At 43.0% G+C, this 24,375-nt stretch overlaps 2 protein-coding genes across 10 annotated transcripts in view; both read left to right on the forward strand.

Annotated features, from left to right (window-relative positions):
* The window catches only part of LOC141765650 (UPF0606 protein KIAA1549), a 54,234-nt gene extending 37,613 nt beyond the window's left edge, over positions 1-16,621 (forward strand). Inside the window, exons 14-24 of the mRNA XM_074631769.1 lie at positions 1,521-1,747; positions 2,785-2,921; positions 3,811-3,825; positions 4,263-4,468; positions 5,484-5,707; positions 6,533-6,677; positions 6,767-7,090; positions 9,313-9,365; positions 11,376-11,524; positions 12,070-12,224; positions 14,249-16,621. Of these exons, the coding sequence (XP_074487870.1) occupies positions 1,521-1,747; positions 2,785-2,921; positions 3,811-3,825; positions 4,263-4,468; positions 5,484-5,707; positions 6,533-6,677; positions 6,767-7,090; positions 9,313-9,365; positions 11,376-11,524; positions 12,070-12,224; positions 14,249-14,488 (1,875 nt within the window). The 3' untranslated portion in view covers positions 14,489-16,621. The remainder of the gene's footprint in view (positions 1-1,520; positions 1,748-2,784; positions 2,922-3,810; positions 3,826-4,262; positions 4,469-5,483; positions 5,708-6,532; positions 6,678-6,766; positions 7,091-9,312; positions 9,366-11,375; positions 11,525-12,069; positions 12,225-14,248) is intronic.
* A 1,611-nt stretch (positions 16,622-18,232) lies between these two features.
* Positions 18,233-24,375, forward strand: part of mical3a (microtubule associated monooxygenase, calponin and LIM domain containing 3a) — a 108,863-nt gene continuing 102,720 nt past the window's right edge. For 3 of the 9 annotated variants that reach the window (XM_074631776.1, XM_074631775.1, XM_074631777.1), the window contains exon 1: positions 18,236-18,480. The gene's annotated coding sequence lies outside the window, so the exon portion shown is untranslated. Of the gene's footprint in view, positions 18,481-24,375 lie in introns of all 9 variants that reach the window. The other 6 variants (XM_074631773.1, XM_074631774.1, XM_074631778.1 and 3 more) reach the window with 6 other exon arrangements.

Here is a 24,375-nt window from a genome sequence, read left to right on the forward strand (position 1 = left end):
GACCAGATAAAAGTGTGTGATTAATTTGCGACTAATCGCGATTAATCGATTCAATTTTTTAATCCATTTTCAGCCCTAATTCTGTGGCAAATTATATCACTGGTACAGTGTGATGTCATGTAAAAAAACTTTTGTTTCTCTCCACAGCCATCTGGCGGCCCCCTGAAATGGCCTAGATACTAGTGGTGGTTTGAGTTAATAGACATTAGGATCCTGCTTTACCCGGTTATGATGTCCAGACAGAAAAATCCAGTGTTACAGATTATGGTGGATTTCACTGTGGGGTTATTATTGGTGTGTTTATAGTCTAAAGAGCGTGACGAATATATAATATCACTGTGTTGTGAAGTAGTAGATAAATAGACGTCATTGTTTGTTGTGATTGATCCCCCAATTTACCATTAGATCAGACTGAGGAGTAATTACTAGTGGGAGATATCACTAGCTGTGTGTTTTCTCTCATCACTAGCTGTGTGTTTTCTCTCATTCAGACTCAGTGTTAATTATAATGTATCAGCTGCAGCTTTTTGAATGCTTTCCTTTTCAAAGACTGGCCTTGTTTATATGCAGTGGAGAGCACACACACACACACACACACACACACACGCACACACACACACACACACACACACACGCACACACACACACACACACACACACACTCTCTCTCTGTCTCTCTTTCAGGATTAGCATTTCCATACTGGCAAGCATCGTACTAGAGTAGCAGTTTTTATACCAACAAGCCACATCTAAGCCAGACATTTTGCGTCAGTAAACTCAGTGAGTGTACATATAATACAAAAGAATTAACAGGAACACGTCATGTCACTCTTCTCTTCTCTTTCTATACACATCTCAGTGTCCTAGGACCAGAGTTTCACAAACTGCAAGCACACACACTGAGATCTGACTGTTTACTCCTTTTCTGTCGGAAAGTCCCGAGGGCTTTTACACTCAAATAGTCTCACTGCTTCCATCTTCAGCCTCCATCCCCCCACCACGTCAAAGGAAAGCAAGCAGCTCAGTATTTCCCCACATCCCTCCCTGTTCCTCTTTCTCATAGTCTTTCTCTTGATTCATTAATGTCCCTCTGTCTGAGTCTCCCTCCTGGACATCTTTCTATCTGAACTGGTATTTGTTGCACATTTGCCACGGACGTAGGGCTGGGTGACAATTTAAGCCAAATTTAAGCAGTATATTATGATTTGACCTAGGCGCTGCATCACACACACAAATCACATACTTCGATCAAAATTCAAACGATCGAATGGATTTTCAGGTTAATGTCACAATGCCAAAGTTTTCATATTGAAACATGATTCCACTTAAAGATGATGGACACTACGTTACTGAATATGTCCCTGTCATTAAGTAAATATCAACATTACTGTTAATCATTTCACACACCCTATCTGACCTCTATAACTTCTGCTATATGGCTTCCCACCTTTTGCAATCACTATTTCCTAAAACGGTGTATTCCTCCTCTGTTTCTCCTTCTCTTCTCCCCCTGTCCTCAGTTGCAGGCTCCCAGTGTGAAAGGCTTTGACTTTGCCAAGCTGCACCTTGGCCAGCAGAGTAAGGATGATGTCATGGTGATTCAGGAGTCTGTCCCGCCAGGGCCCGGCCCCGGGCCCCTGTCCCTGTCCCTTAAAGATGGCCTCAGTCCATCTGAGAACGGGGAGATCCCCACACCCAAATCCAAATCCTCAACTAAGGCGTCCCGCAGCAGTCGAAGGCGAGGAAGGTCAGTGCTGCTCGTAGTACAGGACGGGAGGAGCGAATTAGAATATGAAGAAATTAGAGCATTAAATTACATGAGGTTATGTCTGTACAGGTTATGCTGTCATAAGTTACATAACATGTACATAAAAGTGCCAAATAGAAACCCTGAATTAGCGTTACCACTCCATTTTTGTGTGGCGTTTTACTCAGTTAAGGTCACCAGATTACTCGTTATTTTTCTCTTTTTTATCCACCACCTGGCCAAAACACTTGTAACCAGCAAAATGTGTTTTGGTTTTAATCCTCTACCCTATAAAGATATTTATTTAGACATTTAACAGCATGTTTTTCTTTTACCCCATCACTGTGATTTTCCACCCGCCTCAGTTGGGACAGTCAGTCAACCAGACAAAAAGCTTTTGACAGATCCTAAGATCAATTATTGATGCACTAGACATTGAAGGGTCTTCATTTGCTCTTGCAGACTGTCTATATCACTGACAGTATATTAAGTTAAGGTATTAACCTTTCGTTTTGTTGTTTGCAGATTGTATTTAGCCCCATTTTAAATGGTTTAAATTGATATTTACATACTGTATTTACTAGGAAATTATAATAATTGTAATTATACCTTAAATGAATATGGACACCATTACCATCATCTCCCAAAACACTAACTGCTCTGGTTAACAGACACTATATGACACCAACACAGTATCACAACAGTTATTGCTTAATGCATTTATTAACTTCTGCCACTAATATAGTCCATTACAGCAGTCTTGTTTTAGAGTGGGGGATTGATATTGCTTGTTTCTCCCCACTTGATAGCCAGCCAGGACACATTCATCAGGAATTTAATAATTCTGTCAGTGGAAATACTTTCTAGCATGTGGCACTACACGCTTCAGATCACATTAGCATTTCTTAGAAGTCTCCTCCGCTTTTTATCTTTATGGAAAAGCACTATTTTTGATTATGCATGGCATTTCAGCATGTTAGTGTGTTCTTGGGCTTCTATTATTCATGTAAGTCTGTGTGTATGTGTTTTCTGGGTAGGATCTCGCCGTCTGACGGCGACTCTGTGGTAAGTGACCGTTCCAGCGAGCGGGAATCAACCGAGGAGAACCTGAGAGCCCACGCCACGCCCAACGACAGCAAGCAGACCCGTAAGGTCCCCATCAATGTTTTAAACGGCAAGTAGCCTTGGCAACGGCTCAACATCACTCCTCAAACACAAGAGAGCAAACGTGAAGGGGGAAGGGGAAGGACATAAAGAGACAAAAACGGAGCAACTCAAGCTGGCATGATTTGATTGACAAGAAGGGCAGGTTGAGGGTGAAAAAAAAGAAAAAGCAGAGAAAGATTGAGGAAAAGTGCAGCGTCAACCTGAGCAGTGACATAAAGATTACAGAGGGGGAACAGTGAAGGAAGGTAAAAGAAACACCTGGTAGTAACTGTATTCGGTGGTGGAAAGAAGTCCAGAGAGAGGAGAGGGAGAAGGGAATAGGAGGGGAAAAATAGCTGAAGTTACTCTATCTGACAGCTTGTTGATAGATTCAAGCCTGCGATGCCAGTCAGCGACTACGTGCTGGAGCCAGAGGCAGTCAGGCACACCGGCTACAGCCTGACTCACCCACAGAGGAATGGTCTCTGTTTTGTTATTGATAAATCTCCGCCTGGGACTGTATATGCTCCGCCACAATGTTTAGAAGTAGGTTGTATATAAGAGACACTCAGTATTATGCAATGTACCGTCTGTCTTTCTGCTCATTCAGCCTGTGTTCATCAGAAGCAGCTCCTTCCCTTCTTCTCTCTGATTAATGAACTTCACAAGAGAAGCTTTTATCAACTACGGAAATGCGTCCTCCAAGATGACTCACCTGCCTTTCCCTCTCTATTTACTGCTCCCCTTTTATTTTTATTTTCCTTTCTAAAAGCTTAAACAACACTCCTGGTGGCCAGACCTCAATTCACTAGGCTATTATTGTTTTTTATACAGTAACCACTATTATCTTAGGTGCTTTTATTTGATCTCCTTCAGCTCAATAAAACTTTCTTTTTTTTTTCTGTTGCGGTTTTCAGGCAAGAATAGAATTGGTAAGAGTTTGTCCTCTTTCCGTCTGTGTCTCTGTAGACCTCAGGCTTGACCCCCCAGCAGCTGTGTCTGTGTGTTTGTTTCTGTGGTAGTTTTGTGCTCGGCTTGCTCTCACCATCCATCACTGTCTGCTGAGCTGTCAGTCACAGAGTGTAGAGACAATCAACTTCAAAAACAAAGGCAACGCCATTGTTTGAAATGAAGTTTAGCTTTTGGAAATAGAAATCAATGTTCATTCCATATCACCAACCGGAAACATTTACTCCACACTCAAATATAGTCATGTCAATTAAATAAAGGTAAATGTTTCGTAGCGATCCTTACGCTGTAGTCATCTGTGCTCCGTCCCCTAGTTTAAGTCCACATTAGCATTTAGACTTGCAGTGAATAAACTGTGCTGACTGAGTTATGACGTTTACTTTCTTGCCTCCTTCCTCAGGTCCTCCTCCTATAAACGGTACAAACGAGCAGCTGTCCTCAGCTTCCATCTTTGAACACGTTGATCGGATGTCTCGCGCCACAGATGCAAGCAGGAGACTCCCCAACAAAATCCAGCTTATCGCCATGCAGCCCATGCCGGTCCCACCACTGCACAGCCCACCCATCAATGGCAAACTGTCCGACACCAACCAAATCAACAAAGAGGTTTGCTCTTCTGACTTTCTTGCTTTTTTTTTTTTTTAGCAAATCAATTATTATGCTTATTTTCAGGGGCATACTTGTATTTTGAGTTTCTACTAGAACATGTTTTAATGCTTTAATGTTTTAAAAACACTTTATTTTCTTATACCAGCTGTGCTGCAGCACCTCTTTTCATCCTCTGTCTGAAATGGTCTGTTTGGCTCTTTGGAGATACAGAGGAATCAAAGAATGTGTGTAATGTACCTATGGGCCCACCCCCTGCAGGGATAGGCTTAGTGGTCGGGTGCAATGTCAGCCGGGCGGCAGGCAAATGCGGAGATCTAGGGGATCGCAGACTGGCTTTTGGAACTTGGAACGTCACCTCTCTGTTGGGGAAGGAACCGGAGCTGGTGCGGCAGGTGGAGCGGTATCAACTAGATATAGTTGGGCTCACCTCCATGCATAGCTCTGGTTCTGAAACCATACTCCTGGAGAGGAGGCTGGACTCTCTCCTTTTCCGGAGTTGCCCAGGGTGAGAGTCACCGGGCGGGTGCGGGGATACTCACAAGCTCCCGGCTGATTTACCAGTCCATCTACGTTCCAACCCTCACCTATTGTCATGACCGAAAGAATGAGATCGTGGATAGAAGCGGACAAAATGAGTTTCCTTCGTAGGGTGGCTGGGCTCAGCTTTAGAGATAGGGTGAGGAGCTCACACATCTGGAGGGAGCTCGGTGTAGAGCCGCTGCTCCTTCGCATCAAAAAGGGGCCAGCTGAGGTGGTTTGGGCATCTGATCAGGATGCCTCCTAGACGCCTCCCTTTGGAGGTTTTCCAGGCACATCCAACTGGTAAGAGGCCCCGGGGTAGACCCAGAACACGCTGGAGAGATTACATATCTCGTCTGGCCTGGGAACGCCTCGGGGTCCCCCAGGAAGAGCTGGAAAACGTTGCTGGGGAGAGGGACATCTGGAATTATGTGCATCAAATATTGTCATCCTGCTTGTTGAAGACTTAACTTATCTACTCATTCCTCCTCAGATCCAGGTAGCATTGAGGCACAAGTCAGAGATTGAGCACCACCGTAACAAGATACGTCTGCGTGCCAAGAGGAAGGGCCACTACGACTTCCCTACCATGGATGACAGTGGCCTCGGAGATGCGAAGGACCAGGATCGCATCTATCAGAAAGCACAGACACAGATCGATAAGATCCTGGACCCGGATGCCCAGATGCCCTCCATCTTCATGGAATCCAAGAAGAGGTTTGCACTTGTTTGGTTTTGTGGTGGACAAGTTGATCTGTGTATATGGGTTTGTAGGGCTGACTACATTTTACATCTGGCTGGCTTTAAAGGGTCAGTTCACCCCAAAATCAGAAATACATATTTTTCTTCTTACCTGTATCAATCTAGGTTGTTTTGGTACGAGTTGCAGAGTGTTGGAGCTTTCAGCCATAGAGATGTCTGCTTTCTCTCGAATATAATGGAACTAGATGGCACTCGGCTTGTGGTACTCAAAGTGCTGAAAAATTTGAAAAACTCAACAGCAATGACAAACCATGACCCAGTTACTCAAAATAATCCACAGACCTTGTTGTGAGCAGTTTCATGCAGAAACAATTTGTCTTTCTACGGAACTACACCCGCCAAACGTATCACCAAGCAGAAGGAAGCTAACCGATACTGCTAGCTCACCTAGCACCACTGAGCCAGCTAACGTTACAGCTCAGCCAAGGAGGACACCATTAATGTTTACATCTTGCGCTGTCACGAGCATGAGCCTCTTGTCCATGAGTAGATGCATGTCTCCTTCTGCACAGTGATTCGGTTGGCGTGTGTAGTTCGTTAGAAAGAAAATAGTTCCTACATGAAACTGCTCACAACAAGGTCTGTGGATTACATTGAGTAACATGGTCATGATTTCTCAACTCACACCAAAACCATCTATATTATTATATTACATTATTATTATATTCCTATAGCACCACAGGTAAGAGGAAAAATATGTATATGGGGTGAACTTTCTCTTTAAGTGAATAAAAAATACTCCTAGAGAGATTAATCAACATTTCTTCATTTGTTTGTCAGTGGTCGAGGTAGGCGCTCCCCCAAAATGAGGATGAAGTCGCAGCTGAATGGAGGCATGATGGAGGCAGACAAAGACCACCTCATCACTGAAGACTGCGATGCGGTTTACAGAAAGTGTCCTGGAGTCAACAATGTGGCCTACGTGGTGAGTAGTACAGGAGAATCCTGACATGTGTACACTCTTACATATACTGTTTAACTTCCAACTGTCCGTAAATGTGTTGTTTATTCCAGTCGGACCCCGACCAAGGCCCAGGATCCCCTCACAGGAGCCCCTCCCCCACCGACGACGTCTTCCTGGGTCCTGCTTCCTCTCCTCCAGGCCATGCCCCTCCCCCACCACCCTACATGCCTCCACAGCCCTCCATTGAGGAGGCGCGGCAGCAGATGTACTCCCTGCTGGACGATGCCTTTGCCCTAGTGTCGCCCACCTCTCAGGGCAGCACAGCAGGGATCACTCTCCCTGGGGTCAACACCAACCCCCCTCTCTCCAGCCCTCCAGGCCGTGGCCCCAGACCTTGGGGTCCCTCCTACCAAGCTCTTGGCCCTTTCCCTGGTGTAAGTAGCCATCCCTGGCTCCTATGTCTAGAGGATAGTTTTGATAGAGCATTAAGCATTCAGTCAACATCAAATCATACTGCTTTCACGGTGCACTGAACAAAAGTATGTGTTAGCAGCGAATGTTTCTCCGTTGCATCTAAGCTTTTGCTATTTCAAGTTCCTGTGAACTGTATTTTGTCACTAATCTGGGGACAAACTAAGGCTCCCTGTTTACACTTGTAATAGCGGAACAGCGAAACAGTAAAGAGACACCTTTGTATTCACTATCTCCTCCCTTTCTCAAGGTTTTTCCAGCTCATTCGCAGCATGAAGCCTATAGCTTCAAGTTTAATCGTGTCCTCTTAGCAAACTAATCAGTTAAGTATTCCTCCATCTGTCGCCCCCATGAAGCTGCGACCTTCCAACCCCCGTTAGCTATATACAACTCCTAAGACTCTCCAGGAACATACCCCTGCATATATGCGTGATCTGCATTAGCTCCTGTCACTGTAGGCTGGTTTCAAAGTCAGAACTGTCATATAACTGCTCTGAAGACCGCTGGAATAATACTTACACTGTATTTAGGCTGTTTACTGAAGAGAGGTCTGTGCAAATCAGCACCATACAATGGCCAGTTCATGGTGTGCCGCAGTTTGTTAACACATTAAGCTCGGAGTCCATAATACTGTGCATGTGCCACACACTGTTCATAGTGTTTCGTGTTGTGGGTGGAACTGCCAAGAGACAAAGTAAAGGTTTCATGGTTATGTTTTTATGTTTTTTTTATGGTACTAAAACTAAACATACTCCTATTTTGACAATAGCTTAAAGATCCCCTCCAAGCAAAAATGTGTTTTTCTTATGTTTATGTCCCCTAAAATGTCTGACCTTGACTATAGTGTAGGTGTTTTCACATTCCTCTACTGAAGGGGGAGATGTCTGTGCACCTAAAATCTGAAATTCAAACGTACCCCAGGCAAGCTAGTTTTGGTATGTCACAAATCCGAAAGCCAATCGCTATCTACTGTGCAAATGCTGGCAAAGAAACCTGAAACCTCCAGCGCAGAGCCGACGTAGCCTAGTGAAAGTTTTGACGGCAAACATTAAGCTTCCTTCCACTATCTACCAAAAAAATCCTAGTACATATTAATTATTATGTCTCACAAATACTAACGCTGTGTCAGCCACTGCCAGTTATAAGCTAACAAACAGCATAAACAAATAACAGACACTAACCATTCTGAACAGACTCCTCATCTGAGTCTGGGTTTGACTGATGTTTCGTCTTACGTTAGCCATCCTCTGTTACCGCAGTTTCATGAGTGCATTGGAGAAATACGGTGGCCCTCAGGTAACGTAAAAACTCGAAAGGCTCTCTAGAGCCAGTGTTTGGTTTGTCCGTTCTGGTCTATTGTAGAAACATGGCGGACTCCTTGAAGAGGACCCGCTCCCTATGTAGATATGAAGGGCTCATTCTAAGCTACACTAATGAAAACATAGTTATTAATATTATATTCAATTTCTGCTAATAGATCCCCCGAAATATTACACACTGTTCCTTTAAGAGTTTCCTACAACTTGAAAACCATGCTAAACTAAATATTTATCATAGCAGAGTATTAAAAGCATTTTTACATACTTGTCTGGAAGGGAACTTTAATCATCACTATAACTGAACTTCTCTCTTGCTTTCTTATAATTCATACTTAAATGCATTTCAGAGCTATCCACATACATTAACTACTACTCTCGCTCTTATAGTCCAACAGCAGTGTTCACCCCAGGTGATAAATATAGTGAGAGACTTAACAGTGAGCAGTGGAGCCATAAAAAGCCATTTGCTGGTTTTGCTTTTGCAGGTTCAGTACTGTAATATGCTGTAAAAGGTCAGCTGTAAAAAAGGATATCCAACAAAACCAAGCTTGGTAAAAACAACACTGTTAACTACAGTGAATGAAGTTGCACATAGCAATAGACACAGCACTGCTTTGCATTCATATGAAATATCAACATCAACTGCGAGCTCTCTTTGTATAAATTGCATTGTTTGTGTCAGCTATATCTGGAAACAGTATGCAAGCTGTGACATATAAAGTTTTGGAATATTTTATGAGTTGATTGTACCTGATAGCCACAAATGCGAACAGTAATGCAGTTTATCTGCCCTTTTCCAATATGTGTTATTGCTGTTGTTGCTCACTGTCTCCTAAACACTGTGTGTCTTTCCTTGTCCTCCCCAGAGGTTCACTGATCTGAACATTTCCCCTCCTCCTATCCAAGGCCTGACACCAAGGTTAGTAGAGTGGTCCATGCAAATTGAGTATTCATGTATAAATTAATAAATAATATGCTCATTTGACGTTCACTTCTCCTTACACCGAAGGGATTTCTTATTTGTCAGTACAGCCTGATTTCCACCACTTTAACAGTGGGGATGTTTCCTTTAGGTGCACCCAGTGAGTTGGGCCTCATGAATAGTGAAAGAGGACTCATCTTTATTTTATTAGATTAATGGGTCAGGTCCAAGCAGTGGTCTCTGAACTGGCTCCAAATAGACCAAGTATATATGACCAATATGGTCAAACAACTTATCACCACCGGAAATGTGAGCACAGTGGAGCTGAAGTATCATCAGCAGCCGTCAAACACTCGTGGTTGTAAATTGTGAAACAGTTAAAGGTTCAGTTGGTAACTTTAATAAAAAATAGCCTTTTGTCATATTTGCTGAAACGGTCACTATATCCTGACAGTAGTGCCTGAGACAGGTAATCTGTGTAAAAATCAGGTTCCACTGCCTCCTCCTAGTGCTCCTAATGGCATTTGCAAGATTTCACCGCGCCCGAACAAAAACAACCCCAATCAGAGCCGAGTCTCTAACACAGCTATCAATCACTGCTGTGGTGAAATCTTGCAAATGCCATTAGGAGCACTAGAAGGAGGCAGAGGAACCTGATTTTGTCACAGATTATCTGTCTCATGTACAACTGTCAGGATATAGTGACAGGTTGAGCAAATACTACCAAAGGTTATTTTTATAAAAGTTACTAACTGAACCTTTAAAGGGGAACAACGGCCCCGTTTTTAAAACATTGATATTATTCTGGAGGCTAAATAACATGATGGAAAACATATTGCAACTTGCTCATTAACGCGCATATTGCGAGGGCACGCTGGGAAACCACAAGGTGGCATTGTAGTGGAGTAATCCATGACAGGATTTGTGCAGCAGTTAGCTTGTAGCAGCTTGTAGCATCCACAGTGATGAACAGCACACCAGTAAGGCATCACGGACTATTCTCATCCACGCTCTACTTGGTCAATAAAAGTCTAGTGCTGTATTTATGGAATTAGCTATATCTAACGTTATTTCACTATCTAACTAGCTAGCTACCAATATGCCATGCCTGTTGCTAGCATGGTGGCTAGCTGCGGGATGACCATCACAACATGTGCTGAAATCCTGTCATGGATCTCTCCGTTCTAGTGGATTTCTCTGTTCCAAGGGACAGCACTGGCATAAACGATAACCACTGGAAAACAAAAGAAGTCAGAAACGTATGACACAGTTTCTCTGTCTTATAAGTGTTTATTGTTGACAGAAAAATAGATTCAGAAAGTGACTGTATGCGTATTTATATTGCAAATGTTGTAGAAATTCTATACTCCATTCATATCGCCACTGGCAGGCAGTTACTGTTTACCATGATGGCGCTGCCACCTTGTGGTTTCCCGGCGTGCCATCGCAATATGCACGTTCATGAGCAAGTTGCAATATTTTTTTCCATCATGTTATATAGCCTCCAGAATAATATCAATGTTTTAAAAATGCCCGTTGTTCCCCTTTAAGACTGCATGAGTGCAATTTTAAGTTATATTTTGTACCACATACAATAGAAAACACTGTAGAATCAGTGTGAGCGACGAACCTGTTGTTAGCACGGTGATGCATGCAAACATCCACACAAATACGCAATATGAACTGTCCACTAGGTCTGTCCTCTCACGCATACTAAATTGTATGCAGCATTGTACAAAATCAGTTCAGCAAGTTTCATTAGTTAGCTTACCCATAAAGTAGGTGATTGGTCTTTACAGTGAATCCTTCTGACTGCCAGCACCTGCAGACGTCCATGTTGTCACTGCTTTTGTTGAGGTGAAGACGGACGTTCCTTGTTTTTTAAGGCACTGTTGAAATGACAGTGTAGAGACTGCAACTGAGAAGAATTCCAATAAATTTGTCACAATGCATGTTTCATTAAATGACAACTAAATGGATGATAAAATCCATGTCTTTGTGTTTCAGACAGGGCCTTGGCTCGAGCTACCTGCCACCAGGAGAAACAGCAGGGCAATGTGACCAGCTCCAGCCAGACAGCCTGTACTCCAGCAGGGGCCTCTACGCTGATGAGCTGCCCTCATCTGCCAGACCGCGACCAGTAGGGGGAACTACAGGTACACATGCAGACACAAACAGCCCTAAGCTTGTTTTCATGCCTACTAATACTGTTGGATTCAGATGTAAACAAAGCCTGTGGTGTGAATATGTCTTAATCTCATTTCCACTTCTTACCTCTTCATTTAAATAGGAAATATTTTCAAATGAAAAGACAATATTTTTCATACAGTGTTTTGTCTGTGGACACAGTTTATTTGAGATCACTTCTGGATGTGGGCCACAGCGCTAGACGCACACCTCCACCATGTAAACCTGTCAAACTGAAAGAGCCTTGTCTCTTTCTTAAATTATTAAAAGGAGCTGGTGTGATGCTGCTGCCATCATGTGACTTACGCTAATAGAAATGGATTCTGGCGTTCACCATATAGAGTGCAGCACAGCAGAGACGGAGTGCTTCTCAGACTATAGTGATTGCATCAAAGTATAATGAAGGGGCTACTGAGGATTGAGTGTCAGGTACTGCAGCTCTGATGTGATGTGTGTGTGTGTGTGTGTGTGTGTGTGTGTGTGTGTGTGTGTGTGTGTGTGTGTGTGTGTGTAGGCGCCCAGCTCCATCATCTTACACAGGTGGGACTGGCCAGTCGGATGAATGGTTACCCAGCAGGGGTAAGGGCTCCTCCAGGGCAGAACGGAGGCATTGGCTGGAACCACTACCACGGTGACAACTTCTCCAGGGCAGAGCCTGAAAAAGATGCAGTGAGTGAATCACAGATTTCATTCTGTTAAGGTCTTATCTTCCATCCATTTAAAGCTGAAATTAAATGAAATTGTAAAATGTATGTTTGATGTCAACAAAATCCCATGAAAAGACCAAAAAATCAACAATGAACGGATCCTAAGAGCAAATATTGTCTGCGTATCCAAAGCCTGATATACAGTAGCTTATTCCTCTGTGCCACAGAGCTCCACGTCTATCCAGAAACTATTAAAAACACATCAGTGAGCCACACTGTTGCACTGGGTGACATTTTCTTTAATTAGCAGTTTCTTTTTGAGTCAATCCCACATCCACTGCCCTGCTGCTGTAAATCCTCACTAGAGCACCAAATATGTATCAGTCCATGGCAGAAAATAGTCTCCAACAAATTCCCAATTTAATCCATTTTGATTAACGTTTGCTAAAAACTACAGTGTTTTAGGAAATTGCTAAGCTATTTATTAAAATAAAAGTATTTATTTGTGACCCGATTTTAAAGATAAACCCCTTCGATGTTAGCAAATGGGCTCGGGGCTGAGAGCGACAGACAGAGCAGTGTTTTCCAAACTTTTCCCCCACTTTTTAAAAATGTCAAACCATTGTGACCCAATTCACAATGGTCCTTATCTATAAATCCTGAGAAGAGCCAATTTGTGAGTAACAGAACATTCCTGACCATTTTTACTGCCATTTGAACAGGTAAACCAGCCATTTCGAAGAGATATACGTTTGATAAATCCCAACTTTGCTTTATGCATGTGTTATTAAAAACAAATACACATGTTAAATACTTTATAAATGAAACCAAACAAATGCATTTAGGTGGAGTTAACAGACTCGTTTTTTCCCTCTCATCAATAAAACAAACAGAATGTACGCTAACCTTTCATATTAGATTCAGTGTGATATAAGTAGGCCACAATTATCAGAACAATATGAACATTCAGGCTCCCTCATGTGGCTCAGACATGTACTGTAGATATAAATGTTAAATTAAAGACTATTGAGGAAATTCTGCAAATCTTTATGGCGACCCTAATAAAATCTCCTGCGACCCACCTGTGGGTCCCAACCCAGTGTTTGGGAATGACTGGGCTAAAGAAAGCAGAAAGTATTAAGAAACAAACAGTTTGGGTTTTGATCCTTTTTCTGCAATATGGAATAATGCCAGTCTCATCCTTTAAGCTCTCTCTGTGTATATATTATGTATTGTGTATATTGTAGCGGGCTCAGTTTTAAAGCTAGAGTGAAGATACTGGCATCATATGAAACTAGAAAAACCTAAGGAATATATTGGTACCAACGACGTCATAGTAGTTTGTCGCAATGGAGGCTAAATAACGCTCCAAACTTACGCAAAATTTTGGCTTGGAAAAACTGACATGGCCATTTTCAAAGGGGTCCCTTGACCTCTGACCTCAAAATATGTGAATGAAAATGGGTTCTATGGGTACCCACGAGTTATGATAATCACATGCAGTTTGGGGCAAGTCATAGTCAAGTCAGCACACTGACATATTGACAGCTGTTGTTGCCTGTTGGGCTGCAGTTTACCATGTTATGATTTGAGCATATTGTTTTATGCTAAATGCAGTACCTGTGAGGGTTTCTGGACAATATTTGTCATTGTTTTGTGGTGTTAACTGATATCCAATAATAAATGTATACATGTACATACAGTATATTTGCATAAAGCAAGCATATTTGTCCACTCCAAATGTGTGATTAATTTGCGATTAATCGCGATTAATTATTTTACTTGATTGGCAGCCCTAATATACAGTATATACCGTATATATATATATATATATATATATATATATATACACATATAAACAAATAATTAGTTGTCTCATTTTGCTATGCTGCTATTCTACTTCTCTCTTCTCTCTCAGTCTCTAGTTCTGTCACTTGATATTTTTCCTCTATTTTCTTCTCAAATGTGTTCCTCTTCCTCCTCTTTGTCTTCCTCTTCCTCCTCTTTGTCTTCCTCCTTCTCTTTGCCCGTCCTTTCTGCCTTCAGTTCCTGGACTGTCCTGACTACACGTCCTCCTCTGTCTTCCAGACGCCCAGAAGTGGCATCAGGGAGCCTTCGGCACCCCCTGTCCACCTCGACGCCCCGGGGGTGGGCTACCTGTCAGCCCCGCCTCCCCTGGATACATCTCCTCCCACCCACTCCTCTGCCTCCCTGATCAAGGCCATCAGGGAGGAGCTGTTGCGTCTCTCCCAGAAACAGGCGGCTGTGCCCAGCTACCACAGCTGAAGCCCCGGGCCCCTGTAGCTCTAACCAGTCATGCCACTGACCCTGCCTGCCTGCTTCGCCTAATCCGACAATACTTCCCGTGGAAGTCCCCGTGGGTGTACAGCAGAGAGATAGTCCTGCTAAACTGAAGTGAAGAGGTGTCTAATAGAGATTTTCTAACTGAAGGACTGAACGAAAGGATGGTTGATACAGCTCCTAGACTATTCAGAGACTGATCGACCGCAGTATGTCAAATCAGAGACAGTGTTACGAAAAGAAGAACAATATGAACAGTACATGCTGGACCTTTTAAAATGACATGACGTGACATGTGTCTGTGTCCTGCACTTCATTCATTGTGGATCAGGGAGTGATCACGCCAAGTCCTGGCCACTGTGGATCCACATCCTGGACTTCTTTGAGATTTTGCTGCATTTCTGCGGACTCAGTATTTCTGTGTCGTGGTTTCATTCTCATGCTGCCTTCACTAAACAGGAAAACCCCCTAAGACACATGTCTTTTTTATTACATTACTTAAACTACCATACAGGTATTAGTTGTTTTTCCGATGCAGGCCCTTAACCTCTTTCTCACCATCAGGTGCTACTTCATGTTCTCTGCCACGATGAGCCATGCTATGCCTTGACACTGTGATGTAGTTCACCTGACCCAGTTTACTGTACACGCCTACAGTAAGGTCAAAGTTCACAGCCAGCGAGCCAGTTCAGGCACTAGAAACAAAGCGGCAGCCATAGAGACTAACAACGCTCATTTACACTACCTAGTCTTTCCGTACTTACTGCAGTAGCACAGCTACTCTGAGTTGAGATTTTTTTTAATTACAATGCATATTTGTTTTTTGTGGACAACTTCATGTCCCGTGTTTTTATTTATGTTTAGTAGCTAACAGACAGCTAGACAAAGATGGAAAAAAAATGGCCTTGAAATCACATTAATCTTCAAACATGACTTCAGAGGCACACACTCGTGTTACAAATGAAGACTTTCAGTATGTACTTGACAATAATGGTGTATTGTATTCGGTTGTAGTTTGATGCACTGTACGCAGACTACTTGGTACAGCTCAGGTCGCTCAAAAAGAGATTCCTCGCGGACAAATCAGTGATAAGATGAAGAAGAAGTGTAAGTGAACTGTTAATGAGGGAAAGTCACAGAGACCAGTATTGGTTTGTTTTAACATTAACCTGTATTTCCTACGTACTGAACTACCATCTCTGTTTCATGCAGTATTCAACGTTTGCTTTGCCTTTTTGTTAGCCCATGAAGGAGGAAAAAAAGTGTACTGTATTTGTTGTCATTTATGGTTTACTTCAACCAGTCTTTGGATTTACATTGCCTCATGTAATTTTGTTCACCTTTTAGTCATCATACTGGTTGGAAATCATTCTAGGTTACATGACATGTTGTGATGTTTTGGGGCCTGAAGTGATATTTTATTTAAATGAAATAAAAGAGAAAATTATGGATTTTAAAAAGCAAGGCTTGAGAATATGTTTCAGTGGATTATAAACCTTTTGGCAGTGAGTTAAATCATTCTACAGATGTTACCAGTGCATCCCATTTTTTTTTTTTGCAATGTGATGTGCCTTTGGGACTTCACCTGAACAGATTATGTACTCAAGAGTGACAGAAGTTTTCTTTGTGTTCTGTTTTACTGTCATTCGTTCTGTCACATAATTATCGAAGGTTGTGATTACCAGCTTAAATTACAACAATAATTAGTTTACAGGGATGAAATTTCATCCAGTTGATCAAACATTGTCATTGTATGGAGTCTCCTTTGATATGCAGGGAGATGAGTCAGCGTCTGGTTTTACATTTCACCTCCTATGTTCATGTTCTGTGTTACCGATCTCACACTGTATGCCTCCATCTGCTGGTTCTGTACTGTAACAACAGACCATCAAAATCAACCTGTGTTCATCTCCACTTCCTTTTTATAATTATTCTTTTTTTGGTGTTGTTGATTTTTTTTTTTCATCCATTTCTACATCTTGTATTTTGTGAAAATGATCCGTTGGCTGGTCCAACTTTACGTTTGATTGATGTTGCATGTTTAATTACTGTGTTTCTTTTTTGTTTGTTTTTTGCGCATGCTGTTCCAAAATTCTTGAAATACAAAAGAAACTGTCACTGGACGTGTCCTCCAATTTTAAGTTCGCAACCACAAGTCCATTTGATGTGTCGACACATTCTGTTTTTTGAATTGTCTCTTGAGTTCTCACACATTATGACCATTAGATAAGCAGACCCGACGGTGGCGCCGCCAGTATATTTTATCAAACTCCATCCTAAAGGTGAGGTACATTTTGATTTGAATGGCTAAAACTCATCATATCATATCTCATGTCATTCATTCAATATCACAGCACTCTTGCAGGTGTTGCACTTACCACAAACAACCAGAGGGTGTCAGTACATTACAAGAAATCGGCTCTGTTCGCAACAAAGACTGCTCCCTTGGCTGCGGATGATGTAACCGGTTACCCAAGGATGTTTCTGTGAGTCTCTGAAAAAAGGTTATTCCAGGTTCTCTTCATTATTAATGGATGAATTGTGAATAAACCACAAAATAATGCAGGGGGATTTGTATGATGATGTCTAATCGCTGTGGCGTTTGATCAGGGATGATTTTGACATACATTGGGTATGATTTGGTCTTTGCATTACAGTACAAGCAATAGTCAGAAAATAAGAATAACATACAATATAAATGGAAACAAGTATGTGTACAATTGCAAAAAAAAAAAAATTGCCCTGTTCCCTTGTACACTTTGGTGTCAGTCAATGTGATTAGCTACAAGTCCTGTTGTTGGTTTGTACTGCACTTCCGTTGTGGTGAAGGAGTACTTCCTGTTCATATATTGAGTTCTGTCTCATCTCATTAGACACTTCTCCCCTCTAATCCCATCTCAGGATCCAAAGCCACTGAGTGAAGCAGCTAAATGGTCAGCAAAGCTCCTGAACTCACACTGACTGCAGGGGTTAGACTGCGTACAACTCTGCAAGTATTAGACAGTGAGCACGCTCGAATAGTTGCTGCATTGATCTTTTCACACCCTGATTGTGTTTGTACAGCACTTGAATTGGAGAACTTAATCTGGCGTCTGTTAAAACAGTGAGATTTGCATCTTGAGATACAATTCAACATAGTTTTTGTCATGTTAGTGGCAGATCAGAGTAAATTCATAGTGATCATCTTTAAATTCAGGCTTTATTATCCCATCATATAAATTATACTACTTTAATCTATGTGGAATTGACTTCTCACACTCTGCATTACAGTAACTTTTGTCCAATTTGACTATATTTTTCTCTCCTTGTACAGTAGATGTATTTTTGTTGGTCTATTCATGCTGTTAGCTCAGTGTCTTTTTCCTCATTTTGTCTCTCTTGTCTCCTGCAGGGCTTAAGAGTGTCCCATCCCGTCCTGTCTGGCTGCCCCTGGCCCTCCTTGTGCGGTCTAACACCCCCTCCCACCCACACACACACACGCACACACGCACACACGCACACACACAGTAATCCTGTCTGTGTGTTGTCCCGTCCCGGCTCAGCTGGCTGAGTCCAGCCCAGCCCAGCGTAGCACAACAAGAGCACACCCAGGAGTTAATCTGGACGGTAATTACTGGCCGGGAGTCCAGCCTGTAGGAGGGTGCAGGGGTGGGGAAGCACTTGTCCACTAAGGGAGGAGTCAAATAGGCAGTTCTACCCACTGACCTTGGAGAAAACTCCAAGGGAGGGAGGGAGGGAGGAGAGAAACAGAGAGGGAGGCAGAGCAGATCCAGGCATTAGCATACTGACAGAGTTCCAGCACTGCAGATCTCTGTCTGTCTTCAGCCACTCTCGTTTTTTCTAGTCTGCCGGTGAAAGACGGGGGAAGACGAGGAGAGCAGGGAGGAGGACAAGTGTGAAACGAATCCTTTGACAGATGAGAAAAGAGGATATCTGCCTGTTTTAACTGATCCCAGCACAGATTCAGAAGCACTTGTGTGAGTAGACTATTAGCCTGCCATTCACTTTGTGTATGTGTGTGTGTGTGTGTGCATGTGTGTCACATCTCAGGAATTCATGGATGCAATAGTTTCATAACCGGAGCAGAAAGGGATGTCTTTCCACACTGTGTTTTGTTATTGTAACCAGGGTATGTTTGTTTTGTCCATGGGGGTGACTGAGCTTGATGTGTGTTGTATGTACAGTATCTGTGTGTAGGTGTGTGTCTGTGTGTGTGTGTGTGTGTGTGCGTGTGTGTGTGTGTGTGTGTGTGTACACTTGTCCACCGTAGCACATGTAGTTCCTCGAGCTGCCTGTCAGAAACAGACATTCCTGTGGTTTGATGAGGATGAAGGAGCAAGTATCTCAGCGACTACGTTCCATTACGGCCGTAAACCCTTGTAGCAGTGGGAGGACGTGGCCCTCGCCCTCCTTGTTTACCAGCATGGCTTTTTAAAAAAAAAAATTATTATGCAACCCACAGCATGCCGCGTCGTTCCACAGCATCAGAGTTGCTGCCTGTGAATCAATGGCAGCAGCAGGATGGGTTGGCTAGCAGAGACACTGCAGCAGCCAGGCATCTTCTGCAGCATCCAGCTATGTGCCAACTGGCACCACTGTCACCGAGGGACGTCACTGTTCTCACTTTTGCAGTTGTGTGTGTGAATTTTAATCGGGGAATGGAGCAGTTTATGCAAACACAACACATTTCTCAATCTGCTTCTATCATCTTTTTTCTTATTATCACCACAAGTCCAGAGGTGATGATGTCAATGCAGCTCCTTTTACATTCTAAATGCTGACCCCCTCCCTTCCCATCATCACCTCCTCTGCTCCCTCTCCTCCGGCCCTCCCAGTGCAGGTTATCTTTGCACCGTAATTGGGTCATTTTCTCATTTCTCTGTCTGACGTTGGCGTCAGGAAGCACAGCGAGAGAGGAGGAGGCAGGGCCTGCAAGAGAGAGCTCCATTTCTGAGCTAGAGGCGCAGAAAACAAAAGGTTGCGAGGTAAAGGTTACATTTTGCCCACATGTGCACATGCCACGAGCGAACACAGCTGACGTAACGGAGAGGAGGAGAGGCCCCACCGGCGTCGTCTGTTTTCATAACAGATGAACAAGCAGCTGTGGGAGACGGGAGTGAAGGTTGAAGAAGGGTAAAGAAAGAATATGATGGTGTTTTTTTTTTGTTTTTTTGCCAGTGGCTAGTGCTGCCCTACTTGCTGCTGCATGACACAGAAGTTTATTTTCTCTGAGGTTAGAACCAAAAGTAGCTGCTTCCACTGCACCATCACACTGTGCTGTGTCAGGTCAGGTAACTCTCGCTTACACAAATGCCTCCTGTCACCAGAGGACAATCTCTGTCCTCAAGGTCGCGGTGCAGGTTATCTCCATGTCCCTCCTTCTCTCCCTCCCTCCCCACCAGGCTCTACTGTATCAGAAGACAACAGTGTGATATTGTGCTGCGCTTGTGCTGAGTAGGAGGCAGCGCTCATGTGATGTTTCAAGGGGGAGGTGAATGGCTGTCATTCATACGAGGGTGCCCGTTTGCTCGGCAGCTGCCCCTCAGTTCTGACTTCAGACACTAATCCTGCCAGTCAGCTGCCGCCGGCCGTCTTCGTCCACAGCTGAACCGTTGTCCCCCTCGGCCGCAGGGTTTGACACGTCAAACATGTTTATTGTGCTGCGATGAGAGGTGTGGTGGAGTGACACATGGGATGTAATCCATTTGATGAAGAAAGCTCTTACAAAATCACAATTAATGCACAATTACTGAACTTTTTCATTGTTTTTTAGCCTTTATTTCTTCAGCAAACACGTGTAGAAGTTTTTGGTATCTGATGAGGACATGTCATTAGTGAACGTAGAGATATATGGGGAAAGTTAAAGGTGCTGTATATGATATCCAGAGCATTAATATAGTAGCAAACAAATATTTGCTATGTAAAGATATAGAGGAGTAATGTCAACCTGAGCAGAGAATGAAGTTGCTCTCCCTCCGTACATCACGTACTGTATAAGCCCTACTGTTTCCACCAGCTGAGCTACGCCTGCCACACATCACAGCATCACAACAACGCCGTCATGGTGTGGTGCAAGCCATTGGAAACAACGGGTTTCAGAGCGCAGCGGTGCTGTTGTCGCGTTGTGTTTGAAAAGGCCTTTAGTGAGAGAGAAATGGGGAGTACGAAGATAAAGAAATACTCAAGCAGGGGCAAAAAATGAATGAATTAATGAAAACTGATGAATATTAGCCTAGTTTATACCAGAGATTCACGCCAGAGGGGTGAACTATTCGGTTCTGGGGGAGCACCCCCAGACCTCCCTTTTTGGTTTTGAAATTTTCCCTATTTTTAAGATCTCAAGGTTGTCAAGTATGCCGGGACCATGTGCTTTTAGTGCATTTTCTTGCATTTTAGGCGTGCCCCTCTGGCTAGCTCATGGCCACCGCTCTGCATTGCTCTAGTACGGTGGTTACAGCTGATAACGCTGTCCATACCAGGTTAGCACTGTTAGGCACTGTTGCCTTTGTTTTCACTGTTAGCACTGTTAGCACCATTAGCTATGAGCCAGCAATATATATACTCCCAATCTCGCATTTAGCACCTTTAGTTACTATAATAAATCCAATACAATCAGTAGGATCATTCTACATTTTTTCATTTAGTAGAAAGTACTATTAAAACTACAAAAATATGTTAATGAGGTGTACAAAAATGCACACTTTTGTACACTATATGCAGTTCAGCAGCAGAGGTATTTTGTTAACCTTTAGCAGCGCCCGGTATGCCACACACAGCTGATCATCTGACAGCGTTAATCTCTGTTGGCAGACACTGGATCTCTCTGCGCTGCTGCAGACCACAGCCTCTGGATGTTTTCAGAGCAGTCAGCAGCAGCAGAATGCAGCTCTGGCAGGACGAGCCAGGCATCTGCTATAGTGTGAGTGTTTACAGGGAGAGGAGACTTCTGCAGGATGAAGAGTGAAAACATTTCACCAAGTGGCATTTTACCCCGTTTCCTGCACCAGAACTGTACAGTTTTGATTAATAGCTCTTGGAGGAGGTGTCTTTACAAGTGTAACAGCAGTGCGGATAGAGGCAGGGTAGAAAGTTTGTCAAACCTTTAACATGGAGGGAATGAGAAAGGGCATCATAACACATGCAGTCCTTGTACCTCTTTAACATTTCGAAGAGCTTCAGAATTGGTGTTTTTTTTTTTTGTGAACTGTCCGCACGATAATCGACAGATAATCCTGTTAAGCTATTATTTCCCTAATAGCTTTTGTTGTGGTCGGCAGATGGACACTGCAGGGGTGTGTTTTGTCTGGTCTGACTGTTCTATTGTAGATCAGTGTTGACTGCGCAACTAACCTGCACAGTTATGTTTATCACATGTAATTTGTCTTTTATAAAGCTTCAGTAGGCATAATATTTGTTGGCATCATTGGGCAAAAATTCCATAATAACCTTAAAGCATATTGTAATTCAAGTGTTCTGAGAGAAAACTAGGCTTCTACACCTCCCCATGGCTCTGTTTTCAGGCTTTAAAAGCGTTGGCATTGAGCGTTCCTATTGGTTGTGCTCTGGCTGGTGGGCGGTGCTTGGTATTTCCTCAACAGATCTCAACATGACTGCCGGGTCACAAACTTTCTCATCTTACAGCTAAACTGTACATTACAAGATGATTCTGAAAACATTTGAGGAGAGAAATAGGCATTACAGTAACAGAATATTGATTCATATTTGATCAGCGTTGCCTAGTTTGACCGTTTGGTCGGAGTTCATGAGGACACAGAGGCACATGATTTTTTTTCAGATTACCTGTCTCATGCACTACTGTCAGGATATAGTGACCGTTTTGTAAAAATAACTTTTTTTAAATCAGATTTAACCCATTTCTACCCACTGCAGCTTTAAATGTAGCTTTTGTTGAAGATTTCTTTCATTTGGGTACTGGTGGAAGCAGATTCTTTACTGTTGGAGCACAAAGTATCATTACTGTGATCCCTGTAGACCCAATGTGAACAGGCTGTGACTAAACAGTGCTCTATAAATAATCTCAGATCTTGTGTCCGTATCTGATGACTTCTATGGAACAACCACAGGATCCAAAACATTTTGAGCACCACAGGGAGTCCAACTTTGCAACATAGTTAGAAAACATTCTCAGCATCTCCCTCCATCTTTTTTTTCCATTTCACCAGACAACTGGCGACCCGTCACAAACAACTGCACTTGAATGCAAAACTGAGCATTTCATTCTCATCTGAAGCAGATTATCTCTGGTCTGTGCATAGTTTATGAAAACTCCATCCAGATTAACAGCGTGTTACTGGCCTTCGTGTTCCTCCCGAGCTGGGAGTTGGAGTTTAGCTAACCTCGTCAGCAGGCATCAGCGAAATGCAGTGTGCTGCGATCAGCGTACAATGAAGGACCACTGGCTAGAAGAGAGAGGAAAACTGAAAGGGTTGAAATCTTTGGACTGAGTTCTGTTTTCTGTGCCTGCATGCTCTGACTGCAGCCCAGATTCAACACTTCTTCGGCTCATTTGTCAACATTGGTCTTTTTGGGATACACTGGTATCTGGCAGTCTGTTGTTGAGCTGTCAGTGGCAGAATTGTGGTGAGGACAAGCTCAAACAATTACCGAATTTAGCAACCACAAAACTTTATTGGTAACCCTCCATACAGAGACCTCTTCAGGCTTCAGGTTGTATGTATTATATTTACATCAATGAATATAAAATAGTAGAATGAAATGATCCCCAGCAAATCAAATGGAAAATACACAGCTTAGCTTAAAGGTGCAGTGTGTAGGATTTGGCAGCATCTAGTGGTGTGGTTGCAGATTGCAACCAGCTGATTACCCCTCAGCTCACTCCTCCCTTACGTTACAGATGCTGTTGCTCACTGATCTTATTTAAGCAGTTGGATTTTAAGTGCATTTTTTAAGTACGTACTCACATGTTTCTCCCACAATGCATCACCTTGCTTGACACCCACCCCGCCTTCTATGACAGCTACAGCAGGTTTATGTCTCTTGTATTTCATTTGGTGTGCCGTTGTGTATTTTTTCTTTTCTCTCTGAACAACTGGCCAAATCTAGACAGCGTGACACACGGAGATATTTTCCAGAGGCTACAGTAGAGTTTGTATTGAGCTGTGTTGAAGTGTGAGGTCTCTTTCCAGAGCTGTCAGTTTAGACCAACTTTCAACAAACAATCATTTTTCTGAAAAGAATTCACAAAAATGTGAATTCAAACACAGTGAAGCCCCAATACATAAATAAATGTATACATACAAAATTCAAAACATTGATTTAGTTACTGCAGTAACGTGAGCTGCCGAGTGCAAAACCGCGGTGACGCCGTTCGCCTCGCTCAGAGGCCATCCATACCATAATAACACTACTTTAGGAGCAACGTAAGTCAGACGGCGGCTGGCGGTACCGCGGTTTTGCACTATGCGGCTTACCATGGTTTAGTAAGCCGCAGATAGATAGTTAGATAGTGAGTTAGAGTTAGAGTTTAGAGTTAGATAGTTTCACGTGTCAGCGCGTCGGAGAACTACGCTGGCCTTCAGGTAACGTAAAAATGTGAGTGTTTGGTTTGTCCGTTCAGGGCTACCGTAGAAACATGGTGGAGCCACATGGCGGACTCCATGAAGAGGACCCGCTCCCTATGTAGATATGAAGGGCTCATTCTAAGCTAATGAAAACACAACGCTTCTTTGTTTCAGGTGATTATACACTAATGAAAACATCAATAAGACCTTTAATATTACATTACATTTCTGCTAACTGATCCCCGAAATGTTACACACCGGCCCTTTAATACACTGATTTTTTTTTTCTTTGTTTGTAGTAAACAGATGTACAGATTTCTTCACTGTATC

This window comes from Sebastes fasciatus, chromosome 4, assembly GCF_043250625.1.
Source record: "Sebastes fasciatus isolate fSebFas1 chromosome 4, fSebFas1.pri, whole genome shotgun sequence".
NCBI lineage: Eukaryota > Metazoa > Chordata > Actinopteri > Perciformes > Sebastidae > Sebastes > Sebastes fasciatus.